Source organism: Esox lucius, chromosome 6 (genome assembly GCF_011004845.1).
Source record: "Esox lucius isolate fEsoLuc1 chromosome 6, fEsoLuc1.pri, whole genome shotgun sequence".
Classification (NCBI taxonomy): domain Eukaryota; kingdom Metazoa; phylum Chordata; class Actinopteri; order Esociformes; family Esocidae; genus Esox; species Esox lucius.
The window spans coordinates 15,823,295-15,841,305 of record NC_047574.1 but is presented as its reverse complement, the minus strand read 5'-3'; the positions used below and the strand labels follow the sequence as shown (position 1 = coordinate 15,841,305).

The following is an 18,011-nucleotide window of genomic DNA, read 5'->3' as shown; positions in this document are numbered from 1 at the left end:
TCCCATAGTAAAGAAATAGCAACGGGCCTTTGTAGGTGCCGGGGCATGTTGAACGCAACTGAAGAATAGCAATAAATAATGACATAAAATAAAGCGGTTAGTTTGTTTTAACCTGAATTGTTTTAATTCACCAGCAGTGGCAGATTTTCTGAAAAGCCAAGCTGGGCATCATAGCTGGACAGAAAAGCTGCTTGGGGGTGTTTTCAGTTTAGCAGTTTAGCATTCCGTTTGATGAGTAGCCTGCCCATTTGACTGATGAGGGCTTTCTCTAGGTCACAAGTGCTCTCCTGGGACTGGTCCTGGATCCGACACAACACAAACAGCCATTCTCTTTTAGCAGGTTAAGGAAGGGCTTTTCTCTTTCTAAACAGCCTCTTGTGTAAAATAAGGACTGTTCCTAAATCTGCACAAACCTGATTCACCTCAAAGCAAGGGATTTTCTATAGATTATTATTAAAAAGACACGTTTCTGGGGAAGAGTAGAAGAAAAACCTCCTGCAAACAGGTCATTAAAATAAAATCTATGAGGATCCCATCCAAAAGACAAAACCATAGCCATGTTACTATTACAAGCTGGCATTTGGCAGGTTTCACCAAAGTCACACTTTCCAGCAACCATCTTATTGACAGTTGTGTAATAGTGGGAGGTGTTCACAATGCCAATGCAATTAGCTTAGGTACGCATGACTGCAGAATTCATTAACCTCCATCTTTATGGACGAGCAAGTGGGAGGGGAGGGGACTGATAGAGAGATGAAGGTTCGTTCTGCCTTTGTGTTCCTTTGCCCCAAACCAGAGGTAAATGAATGAAAGGAAGAGCCAAAGAGAGAGCGATAAAGAGATGGAGGGAGGGAGAGAGAGGGTGTGGGTGACTCCCATTTTGTGAGCTACACGTGCTCAGTCTAGTAACAGGAGGATGTGCCTCCTGTTGTCAATCATGGCTGCTTCCTCCCGGATCTCCTTCTCCTTTCTTCCACCTAGGAATCTCTTCTCACTTATGTTGCAATAGGAGGGCTCTTAGATGAATCTACCAGGCCATAAATAATAAGTACTATGACAGCGTGTATGAGAACGTGTTCTACCATGTTCCACCCTTCCTGGCGTCTAGTAGAAGGACTGGGTGGGATGTGCCTGACCTCTCCCCACCGTTGCCCTTGGCTGAGTCAGTAGGAGGGATCTCACCCACCAGTCGGCTACAATACCCCTGTGCACATGGGCTCCGTTAGTGGTGAGCAGGGTTAGTGGTCCCCACTGCCAAAACCAATCCTCCACACACCTTCACTCCATTAGGCCCATGCAGGACTGAGTGAAGGCTGATAAGAGAGGCAGGCAGTCAGCAATTTGCCTCTCTCCCTCTCCCCCATTTTCCTGCTATCTCACTCCTTCTTTCTCTTAATCTCTCACTTGCTCCTTTTTTCATTATTTTTTCTGTTGGGTAGTGTTTCTGCCACCAGAAACAGACAGGAGCAAATGCAGAGCCAAGTTTAGCCAAGCCTATCAGGTAGAACAACAGCAGGATCTGAACTAGGCTGGACGCTCTGAAGCCCAAGAATCTAGGCTAATTACAATGGTTACAAATTAAAAGGAATCTGTGTGTTTGATTAAGGCACATTTGTGTACAAAAAAATAGTATATATTTCAACATATCAACAAAAGGAGCTTGTTAATTTGCTAGGAATTTAAATGTGTACATGAATTAGATGGAGGGAGTGTGAGAAAGACTGAGAGCGAGTTGAAAAAGCATGAGGACAGGAGGAAGGACACAGCTCATCGGAGGAAAGGAAACTGATTATCCGAATGAAGCGTGCTATACTTGCAAGCAATCAATAAATGGAGAAGAGCTCCCTCAGCTGCAATGAAATATGAGTCTCTATAATAACGATAATTATATCTCCAATGAGTATCCAGAAACACACACACACACATTCAAACACACATGCGCGAATACACACAAAGATCATGTAGACAAACAAAAAAAGTAAACCAAGAACATTCAAGGCTTTTACTAAATATATCATATTGCATTAGATGAATAAAATACATCATTGTTTAAGCCTGACTCAAATAACAATGTGGTATATTATTAAAAGCAACTGCCTATTGACACAACCATAATAAATGTCAGCCTTACTGAACAGATCTCAAGGGTAAAATAACTGCCTCTAGAAAACATCAAGCAGTGGATGCTCTGTTTATGAACTCAACCTATTTGTCCTGCAAAACCAGACTAATGTGCATATATATATATATATACAGCAGATAAAAGACGACGCGTAACCCACGTGTATTCTCCTCCATCATAAGAAGAGCCTTTTATCAATAAATAATATAAATATGCATTATAAATGGGCGTCTGCGCATTCAGCCCCACACAGATGCTCTTGACTGGAGTACAACACAACCACATGCTCAGAACAGTTTGGATCAACCTGGAGTAGTTTCCATCAATATCCTAACCCATTTGAGCTATCAGATCACGTTTTTTTAGTCTGCACACACCGAGACGCTGACTTCAGACTAAGACAGTGGCGGTAACAGTGGAGTACTTGGGGGAGTCCCATGCTCACGCAATAAGCCGTGTTAGACAGAACAGGGGCAAAATGCAAAGTGTGACCTTAAAACTACGCACCACAAAAGGCCCAGGCCGACGCTTTACCAACTGGTGAAATTCAACAAGGTTACATACACCGAGGCACAAAGACACACACACACAAGCACACACACACTCACATACAAAGCATATGTATCCACAACACATAGGATAGCATAGTGCCACGAGAGAAATGTATAGTGTGCGTGTGTGTGTGTGTGTGTGTGCGCCCGTGTGCGTGCGCGTGCGTGCGTGTGTGTGTGTGTGTGTGTGCACTGACCACATGAACACAGTGGGGATGTGTCTGAGTCGGGAGTCACGCTCCAGCGAGTGTACCTTTCTCTTTTGTTCCCGGGACGCAAGTTTCTTAATTCTCCTTTTCTTTTCTTTCTCATCCTCGATAGCATTGACATCCACATCCCGGTTCTTCTTCAATGCGGAGGCTGCGTGAGCCATGGCGGAATAAAAACGGTAGAAATCCCAGGGAGGTGGAAGCCAACGATCTCAGAGAAAAAGATAAGGAAAGGGAAAAAGAGTGGCCTTCCGTCCTGACAAGGAGATTGTAGGAGTAAAAGAATCCCTGCTCAGTCAGGGTGGTGAGCAGGAAAATATGAGAACACAGCTCCTCCTTTTTCTGTCATCCACTGTCGGTCTAGAAGAAGAGTATCCAGTAGAAAGAGAAGAGGAGCCGACGGGAGTCAAGCAGCACCAGGCACGGAGGTGTGCAAGAGAGGAGAGAGCCGGTTACTACGGTAACCACTTTCTGTTTCTAACCGTCCTCTTCGTGCTCCTGTCCTGGTCCATGACGGCACCTGAGATGGTGATCTGTGTGGATTTCTGTGAGTGAGTGAGTGAGTGAGGGAGAGAGAGAGGGTTTGTGAGAGAGTGCCTGCGTGGATATGAGGGAGCCAGCTGGGGTAGGCAGGAAGGGGGAGGCAAGTGAAGGAGTGTGTACGGTTGTGAGTGTGTACTTCCCCCCACCCACCAGCTGGAAGTGCCCAAGTAAGAGACGGGAGGGGGGAGGAAAGATAGAGGACGGACAGAAGGGGGCGGAGAGGTGGGATGGCTCTGACGGTCATTTTTTGTATCACACTCTCAGATATGCATGCACACACACACACACACACACGCACGTTAGTAAGAGGGGGAGGAGGTAACAGACCAATCATATTCAGAGCTCAGGCTTTTTTCATTGTAAATCTATTCCTGTATAAAAGATGGTGATTGTATCTCTTTGGATTACTTCTGTAACTGAAGTCTTAACTACTGAAGAATTTCAACAATAACTCTTATATTATCCACAAAAAGGGAGAGGTCCTGCTCACCCAAAACAAATAAATGAAAGATCTTTTCCCTCTCTCAATGAGTTGGCTCCATCAGTTATTCAAATGTACTCATAAAATAGCTGATAGTATGTTTGCCTACACAATGGTCAGTATAACATCTGGGACCAGTGACATTTTAATGGATAAGTCAAATGGGATCAGGGAACCTTTTGTTTCACCAAATGAAATGGCTCTTTGTTGAAAACAGTGAAAGAGAAAGAGGGAGGAAGAGAAGATGAATAAAAGAGGACGAAATTCAGAGCAGTGTGACAACAATGGAATGACTGAATTGTTAGGGATCAAAAAGTGCATGTGAGAGAGTCAAGACACATGTTATTTACAAGATTATTCACATCCACTGCTCGTATCAAATATGGCAATGTGGAAATGAGAACAGCCATCTTTGTTTGTCTGTGAAAGCTACCTGAGTGGGTCCTGTGCTGGCACATGCTTGGCTTTTTCTGCTTCTGCTTTGTTTGTGAGACCATATGTGTACTTGAGGGGAAAAGAGAGAAAAGAATCATCCCTCTTTCTTGGAAAGGGCTGCAACACACACAAGGGACACATAACAGGTTTATTTTCCGGACACCAGCCATGTAACGACAGGAGCATGAAATCCCTTTTTCTTATTCTTTCATCCGTTCATTTGTCTTTTTAAACAGCAACGGAGCCCAGCCTCAGGGGCGGGGCCCTGGCTCCCCATCATGCATCAGGGGGTGTCACATTATGCCACATTATCATGTTGTTGCTAGGCGAGGACCAATAGTGTTGCTCGGGAAGGCTGGTAGTTGAGGAGCACAGAAAGGTAAACCACAAGAAGGGGGGTGTTGCATGTAGAATATCACAACCAATTGCCATTCCTTCATTTAATTTTCAAGAATAAAAGATAATCCATACAGTGAAAACCTTGCGCTGGGTCTGTACATACAATATATAGAGAATTTATACTAATATTTTGTAATGTAGCCTTTCTGTACGTCAGAATAAAAGCATTGCTGTAAGTAGCCTCACTTTTAAGAGCATTGGGAGCAAATAACCAGAAGGTAACCAAAAATCCTCAAGCTGACAAGGTAGAAAAAATGTCACCCAACCCTGGAGCAACATTAACCCTAATTGCTCCAGTGTTGCTGTGAATAATGTCTGATCCTTTGACTCTGACCCCACTCACTGAGGGTGTCTCAAGGAGAATGGGATTATGCAAACAAACAAGTCACACCTGCGTATAATACACCATGACAATGGGGGAAATGGGACAAAAGTAAGGACCTTTTCATTGCATACATATTATACATACATATATATATATATATATATATATATATATATATATATATATATATATATATATATATATATATATATATATATATATACATATATATATATATATATGAATCTTTATTATGTGATCCTCCCACTTATTCCATTCAGCTGTTGTGTTTCTAGGAGAGATTCTGGCTTCAGCAAAAGCAATTTTTACACACTTATTGACAAGTATGATTGAAAAAAACAAAACATAACAGCTTAATGATACTTCAGGATCATTGTTAATTGAACTCAATTGAAAATAAAATGGCTGTTTAATCGCTTTAATGTTTTTGCAAGCATAAGCTAAGAATAAATGGTTACACTTTATTTGGGGAGTCAAAATTGCCATTTGTAAAGGTGCTAAGTGTTATGGAAAAGGATTAAGGTTAGAGATATGATGAAGTTTCAGGAAGGGTTAGTGTTAGTAAATAGTTCATTGAAATCTTATTGATAGACTGTAAATAGTCTGTAGATAGTCAGTGAAGCATCAACAGATCAAATTAATGTCTTTGCCAGTTGTTTCCACCAAAACCTTATTGCATTACTTAACAAATAACTATGAACAAACAACTTCCATGCTCTGCATAAATTAAAGATTCATGTTTGTAGATCTAGCCACCTTGACTACTTAATGCCATTGTCTTTTCAAGTAGCTTATCATATGCATGTGGTTGAATTTGGGAATCATTTAATAAAGACACTAATATTTGACTGTAGCCGACCATTCATCAGGAAAGCTATAGTTTACCAGGCCCCATTCTAACCACATTTCATACTAAACAATATCTTGAAACACTAAAGTGTGATTCAGTGTTGGATCAGATGCATGCCCACCCAGTAGCTCTCCAGATAAGAGGGGCTGATTTGTGTTTTATAAAGTAGCCTCACTTACCAGTTATTGTATTGGTGCCTTAATCAAGAGCACAGTTGTAGGAGATGGTAGAACTATGGCATCTGAGACCAGCAACATTCTCTTCAGATGTTAATGGGTTGTGACAACCTGGTCTTAAAAGACAGCCCCTGCACTGATTTAATTGCAAGTCATATTTTACAATAAAACACAATATGTGTTGAATGTATTGACTGCTTTTTAAACAAAAAAGTGTGTTTTTAGAGACAAATTTGAACACATTCTGAAATCACAAATAACTACAGAAGATTATACGATTCATTGTTTATACCAGAGGCGTCGCTAAGAGCACAATACATTCGGGGCTTAGTCCACCCTCCCGGGGCTATTTTTTAGATCAGGGGCTATTTTTATTATTATTATTATTTTTGGTCCGTTTGAGATCCGGGGCTATTCATAAAAGATCCGGGGCTATAGCCCCTGGTTTACACAATATTCCGTATGTGTTATTTCAAAGTCTTGATGTCTTCAGTGTTATGCTACAATGTGGAAAATAGTAAATAATAAAGAATGGAATATATGGAATCATGGAGCAACCAAAAAAGTGTAACAATCATATTGTACAAATGTACAACATTTCAGATTGTAGATTCTTCAAATTAACCACCTTTGCCTTGATGAGAGCTGTACACGGTTTGAATTCTTTCAACCCACTTCATGAGGTAGTCATCTGGAATGCATTTCATATAACAGGTGTGCCTTTCTTACAGTTCATTTGTGGAATGTATTTCCTTCTTAATGCATTTGAGCTGATCAGTTGTTGTTGTGACAAGCTAAGGTTTTCATTATGTCTGTATTGTAGTACTCCATATTAAGGCAAGAACAGCTCAAATTGGCAAAGAGAAAATAAAGTCCATCATCACTTTACAGAGATGGGGACTAGTCACACATGGTCAAGTCCAAGCAAGTCTCAAGTCTAAACCATCATGTCTCGAGTCAAGTCACAAGTCACAGTTCAGATAAATCAAGCAAGTCAAGTCAAGTCAAGGGTTCACCCTAAGCAAGTCAAGTCGAGTCCTTATAAGTTTCAAGTCAAGTCAAGTCACAGTACTAAAGAAATGAACACACACACACACTGTCCTCTGTTTCTGACGTGCGCTCGGTGCAAAGCTAAATTTCAAAATCAAATATTTTTCTCCTCCGCGGTACAATTTTTTGGGGGACGAAGCGGAAGGATCTTGAATCAGCCTGAAGGGGTTGTATTCGCTATAACAACCGCCTCGCTATACCTTATCCCGCTTATTACATGGCTACCTACCAAATAAATCTATAATTTCACACAAAATATTGATTTCAAAAGGAATTTATTGATTTAAAAACGATTGTATTGCTTCCTCTAAAGAAAATAGTCCGTTCCGTCTCTGGTTAAGCTTCGTTGACACCAGACACGGCAATCTTTATGCGTTCCGGCGGAAGTCCATTCATTTCAATAGAAAGCAATCCGCACCGCTGCGTCTAATCTACCGTACTCGGACAGATTTGGTTGCGGTACGGCAGGTGTGTCGCATGAGTTGAAATTTTCCAACTTGTGCGGTGCTTTTCCGTACGGTATCAGAAACGGAAGTTGATGTACCACCGAAGAAGAGCTAATATGTAGCTTTCAATTACGGGTTTATGGTATCGCAAAAATAGATTTGACAGCTCATTAATTATTTGTAATAGCCTACCAGATCAAAGTTTGAAACGCTAAATATTTGAGCGGGACATATCCTAGACCTGATTGGTTAAATCATATTTGAGGGAAAATACAGCCTGGATGACGTTTTCATTTCATCTACTACAATGAAACATAAACTGAGAAAGTTTCTGCTCATGCTTGCATGGCTACACTTTTCCACGCAGCATTTTTAACATTTAGGTCTCGGTAAACGTCCGAGGTAGTATCATTCAAACAAGGGTGGCTAGACACTAGCAAAATGAGGTTCTCCTCCGTCTTTGCGATACTGGTTATGAAGATGCGGAAGATTTATTGCGTTTTTTGCGTAGATTGATTGCGATGTTTGCGTTAAATTACCGTACGGTAATTTTATGCCGTGTCTGGTGTGAACGAGGCTTTAGAATCCTGCTGCGTCAATTGCAACGCGCTGTTTTTCAAGGCAACGGTCTGTTATCAAGAAATAACACGCATTCTGCACTGGAATTTAGCCAATCCATGTAATAAGGGCTAATAATAACAACAACCTTATAAACTAATTATTGTGACTGAAAAACTGCCTAATATGTAATTACGTTGTAATTATTCTTGTCTGTATGAGTAAAAAAAAAAACCTCTTCGAAATGTTTAGGTGCTAATCACATCGGCGCCTCCATGTTAGCCTTTCATACAATAAAGTTAATGCTTTTTAGTTTCCACACGCAGCCCACATTTAATACAGACATTATAGCCTACGTGTAATAATATACATGCCCGCTCATTTTAAGATGCCCATCAACATTAAAATTCAGGCTATGCCACAGTTATAGTCAAATTTCCTTACATATATTTACCAGACGTATTCAGTAATGATAATGGTCACATTTCTAACAAGAAAAAAACCCAAACATAATATGCAACCAAGGCCAAATTATGACAAACAAAAGATTAATTAATTACATTAGTAACTTAATCGTAATAGAGTGAAACTGAATATAAAGAGATTACTTTCTTACCTTTCCTTGTGGTTCTTAAAATAACGAATGAAATTTGACGTTGTTGCATATTTTGCATCTGGCAAATCTTTTTTTATTCACACGATCCAGTTCAACGTCTTTGTATCCAAACGATACTATTTGTGGAGCTCGACTAACGTTACTCTCTGCCATGTTTTGCGCGGTTTGAATTGTGCAGCGTTAAAGGCACATACGCTGATTAGTGGTGCTGATGTCACAACATGTAAAATAATTTTATTGCTGTTTGTTTATTATAAGTTCAAGTCATTGTCGAGTCTTCCACTTCAAGTCAAGTCAAGTCTCAAGTAACTTGTTCTCAAGTCAAAGTTAAGTCATTTTCATACTTTAATCAAGCAAGTCACAAGTCCTGAAAATTGTGACTCGAGTCAGACTCGAGTCAAGTCATGTGACTCGAGTCCCCCACCTCTGTCACTTTAAGACTTGAAGGTCAGTCAATCAGGAAAAGTTTCATCATTGAGCGCAATGATGAAACAGGCACTCATGAGGACCACATTAATGATGGACAATGACACATTCCTAACCATTACACAGATAAATATTCAGTTAAAGTCTAAGAGAAGTGCTCCAATAGTGCCAATAGCATAGCTGGAATCAGACTAAATATGATATGCTAAAACAGCCTTGGAAAGAGCTGGGTTGATTCCAGGGATGGACATTCAATAGGCCCATTCCATGAGGCAGCAAGCCATATCAATACACCTACTGAACTGAAGAGTTTTAATAGGACAAGAAACTACTCAACATCAACAATACAGGAAATACAAGCTACTCAAAAGAAATCAATGATGGCATATCCTGCTAGTTTAACTACAGATTATAAACAGCTAATATATATAAAAAGTCTACACACCCCTGTTAAAATGCCAGGTTCTTGTGATGTAAAAGAATGAGACAAAGATAAATCATGTCAGAACTTTTTCCACCTTTAATGTGACCTATAACGTGAATAATTCAATTGTAAAACAAACTGAAAACTATGAGGGGGAAAAATAAAAAACTCACAATAACCTGGTTGCATAACATTCCAAAATGTTAATCCTCTTCTGGTGAAGCCATGCTTTTGTGGATTTGGATGTGTGCTTTGGGTCGTTGTCATGCTGAAAGGTGAACTTCATCTTCAGCTTTCTAATGGACGCTTGAAGGTTTTGTGCCAAAATTGCCTGGTATTTGGAACTGTTCATAATTCCCTCCACCCTGACTAAGGCCCCAGTTCCAGCTGAAGAATAACAGCCACAAAGCATGATGCTGCCACCACCATGATTCACTGTGGGTATGGTGTTCTTTGGGTGATGTGCAGTGTTGTTTTGCACCAAACATACCTTTTGGAATTATGGCCAAAAAGTTCAACCTTGGTTTCATCAGACCATAACACATTTTCCCAAGTGCTTCGGGGGGACTTGATGTTTGTTTTTGCAAACTTCAGCTGGGCTTGGATGTTTTTCTTTGTAAGAAAATGCTTCCATCTTGCCCCCCTACCCCATAGCCCATTCATATGAAGAATACGGGAGATTGTTGTCACATGTAGGATGCACTATGGGAAGAAAGCAAGCCAGGGGAGGCAGAGTGATGCTTTGGGAAACCTTGGGTCCTGCCACTCATGTGGATGTTACTTTGACACATGCCACCTACCTGAGCATTGTTGCAGACCATGTGCACCCTTTCATGGGAATGGTATTACCTGATGGCACTGGCCTCTTTCAGCAGGATAATGCACCCTGCCACAAAGTAAAAATGGTTCAGGAATGGGTTAAGGAACACAACAACGAGTTCAAGGCGTTGATTTGGCCTCCAAATTCCCCAGATCTCAATCCAATCAAGCATATGTGGGATGTGCTGGACAAACAAGCCTGATCCATCGAGGCCCCACCTCGCAACTTACAGGACTCATAAAGGATCTGCTGCTAACATCTTGGTGCCAGATACCACAGCACACCTTCAGAGGTCTAGTGGAGGCCATGCCTCAATGTTTTGTCGGAAGAAGGGGGACCTACACAATGTTAGGCAGGTGGTCATAATGTTACGGCTAATCGGTGTGTGTGCACACCACATAGGACACAGATTTTCTCTGTATATACATATATATTTCTTGATTTGAATGTGTTGATTTACACTGGAAATCAACAGTAATTTCACTTAATAAAGTGGAAGAATTAATATTTGAAAACCACTTCCTCAGATTGTGGTGAAATTTGTCTGTGAACCAACTCAGCAAAAACAGTCAATTATAATTTGTTCCTCTATCACTTATTCTTCATTAATTTGGGGTAGGCAGGGGTCTTTTCGCAAACAGATGCCTATTGCAATAAATTGGCAATTACAGGAATCAACAACTGTATAACCCATTTAATATTATTGTCACTAAAAAGGTTATATTAGGAACAAGATTGCAGTTCGCTTCATTACGGATGCACTTCATGACATTATTAGTTTGATGGTAAAATTCCTTCAACTGCTCACGTTGCTGAACAAGAGCTAAATTAATGATTGTATTAATAGAAGTCTCAGTTATAATCTCTGCTAAGTTGTTATCTAGAAACATGTTCTTTAGTTTGACATCTTGCTAGCAACAATTAATAGACATGCGTCTATGTAAAATATGAAAACATTTGGAAGTCATGCAGAGGGGCTAAACTGTTGGATTCCACTACTTTTGAAGATTTCCAAATATATTTGTCTTGTCAATCCAGGTAGATATACATTTTGAGACAAAGGGGGAAAATGTTTTTTTAATACTTAACAAGACCAAGAGTTCTCAATTTTATTTTGTGTTTTGAATTATGTAATACATGAGCCAGCTGTTCTATTTTATATACACAAGGTATCCTGTAGAAAGTTATTCGTTTTTTCTGCTCAGAACCTAGGGTCTTGATGTCTTGCTCCAGTCAATTGGGAATCATAGGCACTACAATTTAATTCTTATCAATGATAGTCCACACCTATCTGTGTGTCCAGAGCTACATGTTGTGTTAGCAACATTCAAATGTTTGTGTTTTTACTTTATCAAAAATGTATCCAGATTACAATCACAATCACATAGAGTATTTACATATAATTTAGGGTTAGCGTTTCTCAGCATACAAATCTGCCATTAGGAGTTTAAACTGTGATAGATTTATTTTATAAGGGTCATCAAATATGTCAGAAGTGAACCAGGTGTTAGATCTGTTCTTCACTCTTATTATTTTATATGGAGCATGCCTACCTGCAATGGAAGTAAAACACTGGTGAAATATTCTAGTGTTAGGCACACAATCAGTCAAGGTTTCTTTAGTAATGGTCTTGCAAGGATATATAATTTATTTTATCATTAATGCAAGGTTTGACTCTTAAAATTCTGAAACATGTAACAGACCATTTTAATGTTAATAAACAGTGATGGCGTATTTTGTGGGCGGAGCCGAACTGTTGGCAGAAAGTGACAGTAACTTATTTACAACATATAGGTATATGGAACATCCCTACACCGTCTCCAATTGTTTTGAAAAGAAAATGTCATATCAAAGATATAATATTACCGTATGTCTCATTCGTTCATTAAATGCTTGCTAAATATTGAGTGATGTAAGCTAAACTGTATGAGCAATTTGGTTTGTTTGCATGCTAATTCTGCTTACACTAGTTAATGTTGCTATTGCTGGTCCATGGCGTTTATCATTGTGAAGTAGCCTAATGAGAATGCCACCTTTGTGGTTGCTGCTATTACTAATTCATCATTATTATTATAACAACATCATTTTGCCTGTGTGTGATGAACAGTGCACAAAACATTGCCTGATATAAAATGAGCACTGCAGAGGCGAGCATTCCAGATGATTCATCAGTCCAGTCTGTCTGTTTAATGGCTTGCAACCATAAACATCTGCATTTAGCTTCAAAAGGTGGCTTCGAACAACGGTATTAAAATTTTGCATTCCTATTTTGACATCCAACGGCACAACAATAAAAAAAAAAATCCTTCAGTCCGAGGATCTTGCCCATTTCCATAATTCCAGCAGTTTTCTGCCTCCACCCAACTTCAGTGACGTTACTATGACGTCCTCTCCACATGGGTCTCTTGAGCAATATCTCTGGGAAAAACAACACTTGACATTCATTTGTCTGTGCCATTTTTCAATCTGTAATCAATCAGTGTAGTATGTGCTTGATATACATCCCATTCAAGTTTATTTGAGTCATTAAGTATACACATAAGGGGACCCAAATCTATAAATTATACCCCACACACATAGTGTATAAGATGGTTTCAAGATAGGTAAAAATAAATAAATAGAGGAAAACAAAAAAAGTCCATATTTGTAATTAGATGCCTCCTCCATGCCGACATGCTATTGGGATGTCATGCCAGAAGAAAGACAACTCATATGAAAATACAACCATAGAACCTTTTGAATCAAAGTTCCACTGATATTTAGCAACTTCTAGACATTGTAAATAAACATTAAATGAACAATTTCAGGGCAAATTGTCCATTTGTATTATAGATCTAATAAATAAAAGCAGCAAGCTACAGGACTATTACTCATACCAACCTGTCAGATTTTAAGGGTGAAGCCCATATTATCAGACCATCTAATAGTTGTTTGAGTTTGGTTCATGACTTGTTCTCCCACAAATGTTTGGTTATTAATGAATTTTAATGATTTATACCCAGGAAGAAACAGAAGCATTCCCTTTTTTCTGCTTTCTGTCTCATTGACCTTTTGACCTCCACAGCCACACCCTTCTTTCCTGGTGACAGTAAGCACACAGTCTCAGACTGAGCCAACGACCCTATGCATCTGTTAGAGTCTGAAGTAGGTTGAACTGAGGTTATGAGACATTCTCCAAATAGAAAGTGGTGCTGACACAGCGTTCAAAGGCATAAAGTTCGTTTCTGACACTGAATACATTCACAAGGTCTAATTGAGGGAAGGAAGAAAGGGTCATTGTTCTCTGGTCTAATGCCAGATCTCTCTCTCTCTCTCACTCACACACACACACACACACACACACATACACGCACACACAGAGAGACCTAGGGGAAGATGCCGGAGGTATTTTCACCTGTTCCTGTTCCTTTACTATCACATATTTCCTTTGTCTCCAGAGGGAATTTTTTTTGTCAGGATTGTTATTATGCAATCTGGGTATCCACAAAGAATCTGTTTCACAAGGATCCTAATGTCAGCTGTTAGCTGACATCATGGCCTATTTTAATATAAAAACTGTAAATGTAAGTGCTTTGCATTTTTTTTTTTTATAATGCTCTTTAACTGGTATTCAAATGTTTTATGTCTCACTGTATGTTGTTGTTCCTGGCTCTTATTGTTCTTTCAGCTGCCTAATAAGATTAACAGCAACATTTCTCTCCCTGCTGTGAGACTGTAGTTTTTCTCTGTCCTTTGAGTCCCTCTAGTGGTCAATATCGTATGTTTTCTACAGGCAGGGCTGGAAGATAATGTTTGTGTAATGTTAATGATAATGTTTGATGTAAAGATAACGTTTGATGTAATGTTGCCTTTGATATTCAGGAAACCCCTGAAGTCATACAAACTCAGTCTTTTGGTTTGCTGTACCATTTAATAATTAGCATTGGATTTTTTTGCATGATTTTGTTTTGCTCTGACTCCAACAATGGATTGTACTATAAGTTTGACCACAACCCCAGTCTGCTCAGGTACAGTATACCGCAATTATAGCCATGTTCCAATTGCAACACCAACTACAGTGCAAGGCTGACTTCAGGAGGACAAGCAGTTCAATGTGAAACCGTTGTTAGGTTTGTGTTTCCTTGAAACCTGCTGTTCTCTGTCTTTGCCTCTTTTTGACCGCCATTAAATTAAGGAAGACGACCTTAGAAGTAAAAAAAGAAATACAATAAAATAGTTCTTTCCAAATGCTTTGTAAACAATAACGGTGACAAGCTTAATTACTGCCCTTTTCAAGGACACACACATCGGTAAGAATACAAAAATAAAAACAATAAGGAATAAATACTCCACAACGTGGCTATATGCAGGGAGTACCAGCATCAAGTCGACGTGCAGGGGTAGGAGATCATTAAACGTTTCGTAGATACAAGTAGCAGTGGTAGCGTAAGAGTGTGTGACAGCCGTAGAAACATTGTCCATGACTTCGGGTGGATGACACGGTCGTGGGAAGATCAATGAATCAGGGGGTGCCGACAACGGTGGAGTGCGAAGATAGGGACGAAGCGTGCTCGTCTGCAGCGTCGACGCGCGTCACTCCTGCGAGTGGACGGATGACTCATGCCCGTCGGTAGCGGTGAGGCGCGTCACACCGGCCGAGACGATCTCCGTGGTGCAGCCGTGTAATGTTTGGATGGGGGGTTATGAGGATCCAGGACACATTTCGGCCTCCTGATTGGTCACGGGTGCACCATCTTGTTTGGTGATGTGGACAAGCTCGTTGCCCGTTCCCCTTCAACCCTGTAGACGTGGGTTGTGTTCGCCCCTCCCATTCACGTAATGCCAGTTAATTGTCCAGTTGACGTTGAGGGAGGGATTGTTCTCCGGACTGCCAGGTCTCTGACGTTCTCCTTGTTTCGATCGTCTTTGAAATTATTTTACTGACAGAGATGTGATTGCTCCTGGGCAGGAGGCATTTAGTCAGGTTGCCTTTGCGTTCTTTGCATTCTTGGGTCCTATAGAGGAATATAGAGGTCTTCTTGAAGTCAGTTGGTAATATGGTTGGGGTCAGAGGGAGGTTGAGAATGTCCGCCAACACAGCTGCCTGGGGTTTGTGCGTGTTCAGACCTGGTGGTCTCCAGCCTGCTGCTCTGTCTGGCCTTGTGGACCTATGAATGTTAACCAAGGACATGCAATCGAGATTCTCCCTTGGTTCCACCTAATCTGCTTTTTAGGAAGATTGTATTTTTCTTTGAAATTTAAATAGATCAAAATAAGAGGGGTGGGTCATGCTGAAGGGAGCGAAGAAACAGAGAGGCGTGATGTAGGATTCATAACCGAATCAATCCCAACTTTCCTGTGCTACACAGTGTGGTATAAATGATGTAGAAACATTCAGGTCATCTCCTTGCTAAGGACAAGCTACTGTTTTTAAATTATTCCACACTGGTCATCTAATAAATGTCATTGTTCACTATTAATCAAATATATTTACTCCTCAATCCATTCTTAGCTTTATGTATCTAATTGTAACGAGTCCATTTTGAAAGGCTAATATAAATATTGCAATTCCAACTTAACCCAGTTGAAACTCAGAAATACTCCTAAATATCTGTCACAACTGATCCCATTCGAAGCAGAGCAAAATGTATTTCCAAGGTTTCCCCACAGAGTGGCAGTGCAGACAGGTACTAGAGTCAGTTCCTAGATAGGGAGGATACATTCTTTGTGTTAGTGAAAATGACAGGGTCGCATATTGTTTCCCATTTAGACTGTCAGCATCCTGGATAGAAGCCAGTTGTTAAATAGTGACACAATGCTTCTCATCCACTACAGGGCCATGGTGTTTACCTCATGGAGCAGCAAGAGGAGCTTCCCCTTCCTACATTCAGGTAATGCTTCTGGGCTCTTGGCTGTCCTGCTTTCAATCTGCCCAGTCAAACCTCATCTCTGTCCTTCCACAACAATGGTGGAACCATTGAAACTACTGTAGGATAACAGTCTCTGCCCAGTCATCTGAAACCCTACCTTTTCAAAGAGTACCTAAAGTAACTCCACAGCCACACCACACATCAAAACTATATTATCTGAATTGTATTCCTTCCAACGCTGACTTTTGCTGATAAGTAACTGAGTGGAATGTATTTACTACTACTGAGTTGTGGGGTTGTTCCACCTAGCTATCTTAAAATATAGGCACTGTAATTGTTTTGGATGAGAGCGCTTGCTAAATGACTAACATGTAAATGTATCCCAAAGGATTTAGGCAATTAAATGGTAACCAAATTACACTGAGACTCAGATTTTAACTTTTAAATGCTTGCAAGAAACAACATTGACTGAAGTTAAACGAACCATACAACCTCATGCAGAAAATAATACTCTGAACTGAAATGTTTACTTAAATGCATTTGCAGAGAAGATGTAAATAAGTAACAAAATGACAGTCAGATCTGTCAGAGTGATTTGCTCCCACATTTTCTAAAATAGTCTGGTGCAGTCAAAAATGGGATTTGAACATATTTTAACACTCAAGGTCACAATAACACTGTGAAATTGTGAAAATGGAAATAATTAAAATTTTCTGTATATTTGTATTAAAGAACACCTAAAATGTTTAGCAGTTTGTGTGGGATGGTACTATGTACTAACCAATGACCGTTTAGCTGAGAAAGGGGCGGGCCTTAGACAACCAGCTAGTTACAGTAGGTATTTATACAAAAAGAAAATACACCCATACAATCAGACTGAGGTAGTTCACACAGTCATGTATTACACAAAGTGATGATTTAGAAAAACATTATTATTATGACTGTATTGGCCTTCAAAACACCTGTTCTAAATGTAGATTCAAATAGGTCAGCAGAAAGAACAATGTGTTTGCTACGATGTGACTCGAGGTGACACCATGAAATGCAATGAAGTGGATTCAAACTTGATTACTGAATGACCGTAACGTAATTAGACCGTAAGTGTGTACTACTGTTTACAGAAATGCATCATATTGGATGTGCAGTGAATCTGTTGTTTCTCGTGCTATCCATATCCTACTTCGGGTGGAATTAGTCAAAAGAGGGTAGTTGAAGGCTCACAGTTGTCTTTGGTTTGACTGTAGATGGTCATGCTAATGGGTTGGGGGAATCCCTTTCCCTTTTGTACATGTTTTGTCCCTAGCATGCTGTAGACACCCAAACAATACTGAATAACATAACATTGAAATGGTCCCCAAATAAGCTTTTCTTCAAAATCAATAGAAGCTAATTTCTGGCTCATATGAATGACACATCCATTGCTGCTTGCAGTGCATGGGAAGTAATCCTTGATGTTTCACGTAGAAATGTCAAACTAATAAATACACTGTATTGTTTATTGTATCCTTTTTCCCCCATGATGCACAGCAAAAATGAGTCCTAGCCTACTGTCAGGATAGGCTCTCGTACCAGGATGAGATCACTCTGATGAGGAACAATTTGGGTGCATTAAAACCGAAGTCCTTTCCAGCAGTCCTATCCTAACGATGATCAGAGAGATGTTGTCAGATTGCTTTTCCCACAAAATGGCAGAGGCTGTGTGGATTGAGA

The 18,011-nt window shown here is 40.0% G+C and overlaps 1 protein-coding gene across 33 annotated transcripts in view; it reads right to left on the bottom strand.

Annotated features, from left to right (window-relative positions):
* Nucleotides 1-18,011, bottom strand: part of ank3a (ankyrin 3a) — a 127,636-nt gene that overhangs the window by 87,513 nt on the left and 22,112 nt on the right. For 17 of the 33 annotated variants that reach the window (XM_020047299.2, XM_034292731.1, XM_020047322.3 and 14 more), the window contains exon 1: nucleotides 2,927-3,504. The exons of 1 other annotated variant lie outside the window; for it this stretch is intronic. In XM_020047299.2, coding sequence (XP_019902858.2) covers nucleotides 2,927-3,046 — 120 coding nt within the window. In that variant the 5' untranslated portion in view covers nucleotides 3,047-3,504. Of the gene's footprint in view, nucleotides 1-2,926; nucleotides 3,509-18,011 lie in introns of those variants that run through there. 15 more of the 33 variants (XM_020047323.3, XM_034292727.1, XM_034292732.1 and 12 more) reach the window with 5 other exon arrangements.